This window comes from Silurus meridionalis, chromosome 1 (genome assembly GCF_014805685.1).
Source record: "Silurus meridionalis isolate SWU-2019-XX chromosome 1, ASM1480568v1, whole genome shotgun sequence".
In the NCBI taxonomy this organism is placed as follows: Eukaryota; Metazoa; Chordata; class Actinopteri; order Siluriformes; family Siluridae; genus Silurus; species Silurus meridionalis.
The window spans coordinates 18,102,991-18,115,652 of record NC_060884.1 but is presented as its reverse complement, the minus strand read 5'-3'; the positions used below and the strand labels follow the sequence as shown (position 1 = coordinate 18,115,652).

At 39.4% G+C, this 12,662-nt stretch overlaps 1 protein-coding gene across 5 annotated transcripts in view; it reads right to left on the bottom strand.

The window, feature by feature from the left end:
- LOC124391659 (copine-9-like) overlaps window positions 1-12,662 on the bottom strand; it is an 88,159-nt gene that overhangs the window by 40,639 nt on the left and 34,858 nt on the right. For all 5 annotated transcript variants that reach the window (XM_046858369.1, XM_046858386.1, XM_046858377.1 and 2 more), the window contains 3 exons: window positions 9,452-9,491; window positions 9,223-9,225; window positions 7,510-7,586 (listed from right to left, as the gene is read on the bottom strand). In XM_046858369.1, the coding sequence (XP_046714325.1) occupies window positions 7,510-7,586; window positions 9,223-9,225; window positions 9,452-9,491 (120 nt within the window). The remainder of the gene's footprint in view (window positions 1-7,509; window positions 7,587-9,222; window positions 9,226-9,451; window positions 9,492-12,662) is intronic.

Here is a 12,662-nt window from a genome sequence, read left to right as displayed (position 1 = left end):
CCTGCTTCTGGACTAGGTTTCAGTCAAAGAAGGTGCAGCTGGATTCTCGTGCAAAACATTGCGAATTTCTAATCTTCTTGGAGGTAAAGAGATTCTTTGTGTCATTAAATTGGAAGAGGAAATGAAAATAAATTAAAGTTAAAAAAAAGCTTTCATTTTATGTAGGTCAGAGGCTGCTACCTGTTAAATAATGAAAAAGGATGTGATGTGTTGGACAGTGTGTGTGTGTGTGTGTGTGTGTGTGTGTGTGCATGCATGCATGTGTTTGAATGAAATATGAATACTGTAATTGCTGCTGCTGAGGTCAGGGTGGACCCAAATCTGTCAAATCTAGATTTCTCATTTTCTCTGGTCTCCTTGGCATAAATTTACAGGGTTCATAATTCCTGTATGTATTTTCAGTTCAGTATCTACTACACATTTTCAGCCTGTTTTAGATGAATACTTATACATGGGTATTAATATGCAGTGCTTGAAACATCACAAAATACTGAATCTGACTTATATTATTGCTCAGAAAGCACTCACATGCATGTGGTAACGATAGTTTAGAATGTTTTGTATGCTAAACATTATTTGATGTAAAAATATGTTCGGCTGAAGTACAGTTACACTATGCACAAGACAGCATTGAACTCGTCAAAGAGTAACGTAGATACATACGTTACCTCTGATACACAGAAGAGTTAGGAAGCATGAATTTTTGATCAAATCAATTGTTCTGTGTGTGTGTGTGTGTGTGTGCTGTATGTGAAGTGATATAATATGATTACATGAGCTAGAAAAATATTTTACAGAAGGTGTATTGTTCATTTTTTTTTTCACTTTTTTGTTGTCTATTGTTAATGGTTTGACACGGGCTTACTAAACCCATGTCAAAAATTGAAAACATGTACCTAAACATAATTTTTGATAAAAGCCATATTTGTACACAAATAATTTATAGTAGAAATATGGAGAAATAGGCTTTTATTTATAGAGCCATATGTGCAACATATCTCCTGTATTAACTTGTCAAAACATACTGGGTAACTTTTATAAATAATCCAAAATATCCAAAATATCCAAAAATATCATAATCTTAAAAAGACCACTTAATGAACCCCAGACTTGTAGCAGCACTGTGTCCTGTGGTAGATTCTGATAAATTAAATGATCTTTTAGAATGTAAGTTGATCTAATTTGGATCAACTATAATAAAATGGCTATTGTTGTCATGACAATCTTGCCATTAATAAAACCTTTAAATTTGAAGGTGAATTTGAACCAAAATTTAAATGAGAAAGAAAGAGAGAGACAGAGAGTAAAGGGAAAGAGAGAGAAAGACAGTGAGAGAAAGAGAATTCATAACAGGAATTAAACAGTCACAGTTAATATGGTCAATCATGTATTCTCTTTAGAGACCTAGGTACAGCAGTACATCATTCTCTTTGTGTGTGTGTGTGTGTGTGTGTGTGTGTGTGTGTGTGTGTGTGTGTGTGAGAGAGAGAGAGAGAGAGAGAGAGAGAGAGAGAGAGAGAGAGAGAGAGAGAGAGAGAGAGAGAGACTGACACTAGTAATACAGCTCAACACTAATACAGCTGTACTATGTACCTTTTTCTATAAAACCCCCTGATCTATTGTTGGGAACAAAAGAACAAGTTAAGAAAAAGAGAATTTGTAAAAAGCCTGACGAAAGAATTCACTCAACTTACACTACACCAGAGATGGAGAAGTTCTTAGTTACCATAGAAACAATGCCCATCAAGTCAGTGGAGTATTTCATGTGTTTTTGAGTGTGTATAAGAAAAGTAGAGGCAATATATGAGAGCGAGAGAGCGAGAAACAGAGAGAGAGAGAGAGAGAGAGAGAGAGAGAGAGAGAGAGAGAGAGCAAGAGCGAGCAAGAGAGAGAGAGAGAGAGTGAGAGAGACTATTCTTGTTATAATCAGAGCTGTAATTGTCCACTAATAAAGTGGAATACTTCTTTTCTTTTTTTTTTGCACTAAGCCCCTGGTGTAAATCTGACCCTGGCTAAAACACGTCACACATGCATAGTTTCATGTTCAGTATAATGGCAATTAACGACTGTAAGATGTGTTGAAATTTTTTCAAAAATAAATTATGAACCCAAAATAGAAAAATGCCTGCTTTTTCATTATACAGTTATGTAGAAAACATTTCAGCTCTGTATTCGAATATTTTTTTTAGTATTTTTTTATATGAGGTTTGAATAAGCATTAAATAGATCTGACACTAAATATTAGTGTCAATATTATTATTATGATTTTGAGATACCAAGGGATAAACCTAATAGACCATCTTATTAGTAAAAACTACAAATTTACAAATTTAAATGCTGTACATTTGTGCAAACCGACAAAAACAGCCATCCTTAAATGTATTACTACTACTACTACTAACTACTTTTCAGTCAGATATTTTTGCCAAAAACAGTGTCCAGGGTACAGAGTAGCCATAGGCACAGATCACAGGTGGACAGCCAGACCTGGTCACCCAGTTCATAAGGGGGGAAATGTTGAATGGCTCGTCCATCCGGGGAAACAATGGTGGCTGGAAGCCCAGCACGCACTGGAACGGGGTCGGGCCAGTGGTGTCTTGGCACAGGGAGTTTTGCGCGTATTCGGCCCAGGGGAGAAATCGGTTCCAGCTAGTTTGGTCCTGATTGCAGTACAAGCTGAGGTAGCGTCCTCGCTCCTGTATCTTCCACTATGTCTGTCCGTTGGTCTGAGGGTGATATTCAGATGACAGGTTAACTGTGCTGGAAGAGCGCCTTCCCCACATGGGATGTGAACTGGGGTTCCCGGTCGGACACAATTTCCTCAGGGACACCGAAGTTCCAAAAGGCGTGATGGAACAGTGCCTCTGCAGTCTCTAGGGTTGTAGGCAGGCCACGGAGGGGAAACAGCCACTAGGATGCAGGTGTTACCGTCCGAGTTGGGCAGATCCATAATGAAATCAATCCCCAGGAATGACCACGGCCGCTGCGGGATAGGCAGGGGGACCAGCTTCCCTGCGGGTAAGTGTCATGGGGTCTTAGAGATGGCGCATACAGAGCAGCCTTGGACAAATCGTGAGACTTTCCCTCTCATCCCGGGCAAGTAGTAGCATGCCTGGACCAGAAAGAGAGTTTGTCTCCTCCCCAGGTGGCCGGAACCTGGAGCCTCAAGGATCGATCTCAGCAGGGACTGACGGCATGGCCCGGAAACGAATGTCCTTCCTTCCGGGCACCCCGCAGGGGTTGGCTCTTCCTGTGCCGCGGCTCGAATCTCTATCTTCAACTCCTTGCCGTTCTTAGAGCCCGGACGGTAGGTGATGGTGTAATGGAAGCGAGTGAAAAACAGGGCCCATCTGGCTTGTTGGGGGTTAAAACGATTGGCTTCTCGCAGGTATTGGAAGTTCTTATGGTCTGTGGTGACTATAAAGGGGTGTGCCACCCCCTCCAGCCAGTGATGCCACTCTTTTAATTGCCAGTTTGATGGCCAGGAGTTCCCGGTTGCCGATGTCGTAATGCTTCCTCAAGAAGAAGGCGCAGAACCGGAGCTGGGGAGGGTTTCCCGACTGTTGGGATAAGGCGGCCCCTGCGCTGGTCTAGGAGGCATCTGCCCCCACGATGAATGGGAGCCGGGGATCCGGATGTCGTAGGAGAGGGTTGACACTGAATCTCATGTGAATCTCACACTGATCACATATCCCAGGAACTGCACCTCCGGCCGGTGGAACTCACATTTCTCGAGATTGAGATAGAGATGATGGTCCCTTAGTCGCTCCAGGACTTGGGTGACATGGCCACGGTGTTCGGTCGAGGCTCGGGAGAAGATGAGGATGTCATCTATGTAAACAAACATGAACCAGTGGAGAAACATTCTGAAAACCTAATTCATGAAGATTTGGAACACCGCAGGGGAAGTGGACAGGCCATACAGCATGACACAATACTTGTGACCAGAGGGGGTGATGAAGTCCGCCTTCCACTCATCCTCCTGGCAGATGCACACCAGGTTATAGGCACTGTGGAGGTCCAGCTTAGTAAAGATACATGCACCCTGTAAATCCTCCAGGGCAGCTTGGACCAGATGGAGCGGATACGGGAGTGGAGCGATTTGGGTGTTCAGATGGCAATAGTCAATGCAGGGCCAGAGTCCCCCTTCTTTCTTCTCCACAAAGAAAATGCTGGAGGCTGCGGGGAGAAGGACAGAGCGATGAAGCCCTGCCAGAGGGCCTGCTGGACGTAATCCTCCATAGCCGCACGTTCTGGAACCGACAACGGGTACACCCGTCCCTTAGGCATCTTAGGTCCTGGCACCAGGTCAATGTCGCAGTCCCACGGGTGGTGGGGGGGGTAGGCGAGTCGCTGCCTTTTTACTGAACATGTCCGCAAATGATTGTTACTCCGGGGAAACCTCCACCTCGGGGAGTTATTAGGGATTTCCATGAGTGTGGCCGCTAGGTGGATCAGGGTCGGACACAGGGTAGGTGGTGTAAACAATGCTCCCTGCACCGGTGGCTCCACTCGAGAATGTCACAGGGGTTCAATGAGAACTTCAGGGAGTGTTGTATCAGCCAGGGATGCCCCAGTATGATGCTTGCTGTAGAGTTCTCCAGAACAAGAAACCGGATCTTCTCGCAATGAAACAGGCCGACCTGAAAAATGACCACCGGGGCACAGTACTTCACCCAACTACAGCCTAAGGGTCTCCCTTGGATGGTTTGAACCGCCAGTTCCCATGTCCCTCTCTCACGGTGCAGCTGAAGCTGTTCCAGGCAGTCCTGAAAAATGAAGTTGCCCGGGGAGCCGAAATCTACCAGGGCGGAGAACAGAAGTGAGAGCGTGGGGGTTATTAGTGTGACCGGGAGCTTAGATAGATGGATGATTTCGACGGTGAAGTCGACAGTACTCACCGTCGGGCGTGGGGGGGCAGGCTGGACACTGGGTAATGAAGTGCCCTTGCTCACCACAACACAGGCAGGCTCTGGCCATAAGGCGACACTCTCTCTCATTTCTCGGCAGCCGTTGAGATCCGACTTGCATGGGCTCGGGCTCCGGAGTAGACAAGATGGAGTGTGGAGGAGTAGATTCCGTTTCCGAGGACCAACAATCCACCAGTCGCTGGGAAATGCAGATGGACAGCTGGATGAAGGCTTTCACTCTCGGTGCCCGCTGCTGGCTGCTAGGCTGAGGAAGCAGAGGCTGTAGTCCATGAGCAGGGAAGACCCTTGGCGTAGGTTGAATAGCTGATCTTCCGTTATGAAGCACGATGAGATCCGAAATCGATCAAGGTAAGTTGTCGATACGGGTCCGATCTTCTGTCACGCTCGGATCAAGAGTCGGAGACCAGAATACAATCAGTACGTTTTATTTGCCATAGTACACAGACAGAAGCTTAGGTTGAAGCACGAAACAGGTATAATCCGAAACAGGGTGACTCCAGAGATTGAGACAGGTGAAGGTGATTAGTACGAAGGCGAGGCACTGCGAGTGTGTTGAGTGCAGGGGGAGGCGTGGCTGGTGGTTCCATGACAAACAGCCATTAACAAAATTATTTTTAGTTTTTTTTTTATGGTTAATTAAATTAATCTGTTTCCACTGAATCCACCTTGTGCTTCATATTTGTTATTTTAAAGTATATAATCATATATGCAGACTAAAAATGTAAATAATGTTATTAGATTTTTATACTGTTTTAATGTAGTTTAATGTTGTTTTTATGTTTGTTTGGTTGATAATGCATTTATACTGCCTGGTGAAGCCAAATACCTATTTTCCAATCTGTACAATAAAACGAAATAACTAATACATCTTGTATTACACACAATAATATTTAGTAAATAATGGTCTTATGAAATTGCAACAAAAAAAACCAAAATAATTTTTAAGTTGGCTGCGATAAAAACAGAGCTGTCTCTTTTGTCATTTTGTTATATAATCTCCTAACCATAGCTGCAGTTGGACAACTGGTTCACTACCCAGACTAGCTTTGAATCACTCCGCATTGTTGGTTCTCAGTTGTCACATCCATATATAGAGAAAATATATGACATATATATGGCATATTTTTTAAAAGACCTGCTTTCTTGGACTACTAGTGTAGCATGCCAACTGAGAAACATAAGCAAGCCTTTTAGCCCATAGATGTGAGAACACTGAGATATAAATATTAAGGTACTCAAACATTGAAAGTGTGGTTATTAAGCAAATTATGAGATATGAGAGATGGTGTAGGTACTCCGTAAAGTAGATTTGTACTTAAATAATTATTGATAAATACTAAACAGCAAATTGCAGAGCAATCAAAATATTAAATACAACCTATAAAACATAGTCCTATTAATACCTATTAATTGTTTTCTAAAAAAACTCCAAAAGGTTCATGACTAAATCAAATCCCCATGAATGAATATTAATAAATTCCAACCTCAATATGTTTAATGAGAAAGCTGCTTATTAATTGCACAGAGAGGGTCAGCGGTGTTTGCTCTCTGGTGTGGTGACCTACAGCTAAAGGACAACAAGTTGATCTCGTTGGGATCTGATCCAGTCACCTGGGTTCCAAATGTTGACTCAATCATACACAGTCAGTATGGCCATAAATTTGCAACAATTACAATATCACCCTCACATTAGAGATATATATTTTTTTTACAATAACATACTATAACACATTCCTGTAAATGAAGAGAACAAACATTAAATGTAGTTTTAACAAATTAAGATATTTTATAATGCCATCTCGATAGTTGGACTCCAGTATACAGAAAATGTACTTTTATAATTTTTATTTATTTATGAACATATCGCCTATGCTGACTAACATTAAATAATCAGGAGAATGGGAGAGAAATGAACAGCACTTTCACAAGGGATTTCACTAAAGTAACCAACCCAGATATGTAGCCGAAGGTTGATGCCCAGCAAGGTGCTTAAATGTTGGCAATTTAGATATATAGGAATATTAAATACTTTCATCAAGCATTCAAAAAGAACAATTAGTCTGCCTAGCACCTTAATCTCCAAGCCACTTCATAAAGATTATATGGAACCCCAAGCTAAATAAATCCGAAAGACATGGCTTTAACACACTGGTACAGAGACATGTGCATATGGAAACCTTTAAAAAGGTAAAAGCAATCAAAGCATTTTTGCTAGTAATCCAGAGTCATGGGAGAAAAATAACTCATCAGCTATGGCTGTGTAACATTTTGCATATTTTGAAACACAGATACGTTACGTGCATGTTTAAATGCGTCAGTATTTTTTATGAGATAGCATACCTAAAGGATTGAAGCTTATTAGACACCATAGGTTTGTGTAGACTTATTGAGAAATAATAAGAAAGAACTGTTGTGAGGGACGAAGGTCCCAGGTTTTAAAGTAAACATAAGAACTGACTCACTGAAAACTGATCCACAATGACTTAACCAAATTATAGTAATTCTGATTTTAATAATAAGGATGTGCCTTAATAATTCAGGGTTAATGAATATAATGAATCACAAAAACCGGACTCACGATAGCGTTCTCTCTAGGCGACTGCCTGCAGATCCAATAATCTCTCCAAGTGTGCAAAATGTCTGGCCCAGGAAATCCTAAAACCAGAGAGACATATTAACTGGGTATAGAGCTCTTATGAGCAATGGAGCGTGCAGTATTGCACAAAGGTATTTTACAGTACAAAGCCTTGTACATGTAAAGAAACACTGTAAACCAATAAAGCCTTCAGGAATGTAAATTAAACATTACCTATTATAAAATCTAATAAGAGCAGTAAGCAGTAATAATCTAAATAAAGTACATTTTGTGTTTGACAACCCTTTGCTTTATAAAAAAAAATGCATCAGTACAATTAGTACATCAGTAAGTTTTTCTGATATCTTGGTGAAAATCTGCCACAGTTCTTCTGGAGGCGCTGACTGTCACACTCGCCTTCCATTTCTGCACATAATCCCTGAGAGATTTCATTATTATTTTTTGTCTGAAAAGTGGTGTATTATGTAATATGTTACATTGTTCTCTGACATTTCTGTAACATTAGATTTTATGTTGAAAATTTTGGGAAATCTAAAGTGTTTTTTAAACTGACTCAATAATGCAGAAACCACAAAATAGACATCTACAACAAAATTTGTATTTAGAAACATTAGGGTGCCTGAGGCTATGCGCAGTGCTGTATACAAATAAGCAAAACAGGAAAAGAGACTAAAAAGGTAATTGATGGGACTGTCGAAGCGAGAGAATTGCATCATGATAAGCTGTATATTATTATACTACTGTATTTCACCCAGTCAAATTATGTATCATTCTTCCAACAAAATTATATATGCTTTCCTCTGTAAAGAGTTTCAGTCATCCACATCATTATCACTAATCTGGAATTTTTATATAATGATGAGATTTGGGCTTTTGGTTTCTCATTTAATAATGTTGATAAAGTCCTCCAAACTACGCAAAAACAGTTCATTATAGTTCATTTTTAAACATTATATAATTGTTGACATTGAAAATGTTGAGAACTGAAATATTTCTGTAATGTTTTGTCATTGGAAAGTAATCAACTTTATTGTGGTAATATTTAATGGCACATCATGTGGAGACGCAGGACACCACTTTGCTGTTAATTATTTTCCCATAACTGTATTCCCTAATGTGTTTTATATCCAATAAATATGATTGTGTTTAAAATGAATGTACATAACAACTACAAAACCTTAATTACCTTGGTGATTACATTGCAGCAGTACAAGAAGCTCATGTTTGGGGGAAAAAATGTGAAACTATGTTTCAGTATCGTGTGTGTTGAAGATCACATCTCGTAACACTACTTTGAGCCGTTTCATCTCATGGACATATACATTGCAGTAAGTATTAATGTTGCACTTAACGCCTGTAGTGTTTATAGCAATGCACCTGAACACGAATAAACACTGTGCAAGTTAACTGAGTGCAGGAGTTTTGGCACTAATGTATCAGGATTAGCTACATTAGGCCATGAAAGTTATTTTAACATTAATTTTACCAGTTATACACCACACACTAATAATTTGAGCCCTTTTCATATTTACTTGGCTGAGTTTTCAGCATTTCAGATGAGCGCTTTAATGAATTTCTCAGGCTAATTAACTCTATGTTCAGAAATGGAAATCCCAGGAGTGTCATGTTATTTCTGTACTTTTGCTTTGATTAATCTGATATACCCAATGTAGCTGTTTTTGTAGGACTACTTACTTTCTGCTCATCCGTAACGAAAGGCAAGGGGGAGGGGGGGTTGGGGGAAGGGATGGGTGCAGATCAAAAGAGAGAAGGATGTCAAATAAATATCTGGGACAGAAAAATAAATCAGAAGCAGGTCATCTGTCAGAAAGAGTGATGCTTACACCTTGTTGTTTTGACTAAAGTCAGAAACGACAGATATTGATCCAAACCTAAATAGCAAAGCAAGAAGAAATGAGCTTACGTGTTTGGAGATGTTTGAACTTCTTGTGTCCACATTGTACCTGGAACAAAATGTGAAAAAAAAGTGTCGACATTAAGACACAAAAAAACTGTGTTCATATATACATACTGTATGGGTGAATGGACTGATGAATGGATGGAAAGATGGATTAATGGCTGGCTGGTTTGCTGGATGATAGATAGATAGATAGATAGATAGATAGATAGATAGATAGATAGATAGATAGATAGATAGATAGATAGATAGATAGATAGATAGATAGATAGATAGATAGATAGATAGATAGATAGATAGATAGATAGATAGATAGATAGATAGATAGATAGAATATCTTTTTGCCTTTTTCCTACTCAGTATTTGCTCTCTCTTATCTCATCTGTTGTGAACAAGTACATGCAGACCCTTAATCCGTTTTAGGAAAAGAGAAGGCTCCCCTGGTCCAGAGGTGTCTTCCTGCATTTAAATTCACTTTTTCGTTCTGTCGGTGTTTCTGTCTCTATGGTCAGGGTGTGCTGATGGACATGTGAAAGCTCCTCTAGGCTAAGATGCAGTGAGTAGTGTGACAGCTCCAGATCCCCAAGGGACATGATGGATGGCTAAGACATACACCACATTACTGACACAGTAGTTCCTAAAATCTGCAGGGATTATAAAGGACTTGGCCTGAATGTGTAATGTGTAAGTAGCGGTTCACGAATTTACTCTATGGTACAAAGAGAAAGCATGAATATTCAAGAGCATTTTTACCTTTTTTGTCCCTACAAATTTTAGAAACTGAACTCTACACTAAAGTGTTGTCTCTGTTATAGTACGTAAGCCACACTGTCTATTTTCATCCAGGTGCTTTATTTCCTTCTCTGTTTTTCCACCCCCATCCTTTTTTCAATCTTCAGCTTAAAAACAGTTCCATTCAGCCAATGAGAGCTCTCCTGATGTGTGCCGGTATCAAAAGGAAATTATGGCACAGCGTGCAGGCCCGCGAGCGGTGCTGAAATGAGATTTTATTGCACAGGAACGCTAAACTCACTGCGAGAAATGTAGTGGTGCACATTTACATACAATGAGGAAAGAATATAGCCGAGATGAGCATTGCAACTTTGACAAAATGCCTCCATTAAAATGTCCTGTTGCACACGGGAGAACAATCACTTTAAATAAGCTACAGCATGTGACAAATTGTGTTTCTCCATTCCAGTTTAAAGCACTGTTACAAAAAGCAGGAGATATTACATTACAGCTACTTTTGCAATTGGGATTTTTTTTGGTCAAATGTATTTATGGAAATATTAATGGTTCTTTATGCAATTTCTTGAATCAAAATGATAAGAACACCATTTTTTCTAAATGTCTCTCATCGCTTTGTCAGTGCAAGTGCCCATTATTAGAACTGGTGTCCTCCCAGCATGGAGTCAGTGCATCATATTTTTTATAAGATGAAACTGCCTCGCTTTCTCTCTGACCTGTTATTGCAGCACACTGTCGGATAGCACCCTTATCTCCACACGCCTGATTGGAAGACTGAAATATTGCTTTGATATGACCTTTGGAAGAAACTGAGAGGAAAAACTTCTAGTTGAAAGTGAGAGATCAGTAGGGATGAGTGTTCATTATGGTGTTCATTATAAATGATGGAGCAATTGAGAATTCGTTCAAAATACATGAAACTTTCCCTCATTTAACATGAGGGAAAGTGTGAAATGTCATATGGATAATGTTATCTGTATCTGTGCCAATCAAATGGCTCTTAATTTACCATGATACATAATATAATATAGGTGCTAATCACTGAAACTCAATTATGGACTACAGTGTGAACCATAAGCAGTAAGTGCTACTTGCTAAAATAAAATATGAATATTTCACAAAGAAAAAAATAAGCTCTATTGGTCTCTTATAGATAAATGGCAGGGCATGTTAAATGCAAGAATATGCAACAGACTCTCTCTCTCTCTCTGGTTCAAAAGACGAATGATGAATAAGATGCAAAAATCTTTAAGCACCACTTTACGGGCCTTAAACTGCAGTTATTACTATAAGAAAAAAAATATATATATCACATACAGTGCAACATTACAAAGCACTTAGCGCAATTACCTAAATAAAAAAAATCACAGAAACACAGGAGTAACATTATTATTGCTATTTTCCTTTACTTTATTAGCTTGATGTGAATACATTTCATGCATATTTTACCACACACACTAATCTATGCAAATCTCAGCACACCAGCCATGCATGTGAATAGCAATCCAGTGACTGGTAATGGCATACCTGTAATGTGTCTTTTCATGCTTACAGAAATAGACAGGTTGCTAAGAATAACCACAATAAAGGCCATGCAATAATATCTCATCTTTTCAACAGTTCTGTTCGTTTTCACCAGGCAATAAATTTTATTATTTTGTATCTGTCTTATCTACCAATATAAACTGGTATTTTAGATATATTATGTTAAAAGTGAATCAAATACATTTAACGTAAAAACATAACCTACTACTTTCGAAATAATTCATTTAGTAAAAGAATATTTGAAGAAGTAGGTACTATCATACTACAAAACAGCTTGAAAAATGGGTTCAAACAAACATAAACACACGCATACAGTTATGCACAAATGCACACCACCCCTCCGACACATGCATAAACACCTTATTTTAAATAGGGGGGATTTCTATGGGGGTATTTTGTGCTTCTACACTGGCGGTATTTTGGTGCTCCCTACACAGGATTGTCTATGGGTTTTTTCTAACTGCTTTTTTTTTTTTTTTTTTTTACAAAACTGCACCTGCAGCTTCTATTTAAAAAATATTCAGGAAGGGTGCCTGAACAGTGTAACTGAAATGCTAACAATTTCACAGCCATGTGAACAATGCAACAGCCATTCTCAAACAGAAGTCCAAATTTGAAGATTGGCCGTTTCACATGTACTTTTTAAAAAAATATATATATACAGTCCCCACTGAAAATATTCGACTGGCAAAGCGAACGCTTTTTTCACCCTATACATTAAAGACATTTGAGCCTTCAGGTCATGTACAACATTTCTGGCTAGCAAAAGATTAACTTGGTAAAGGTCTGGTAATTGACTTTGTGTCTAAAACCTTTCACTTTTTTCCTTCTGATGAAGTCTTTTATTGAGTTGGCAGTGTGTTCTGGCTCATTGTCTTGCTGCACAATGAAGTTCCTCCAAATTAGATTGGATGCATTTCTT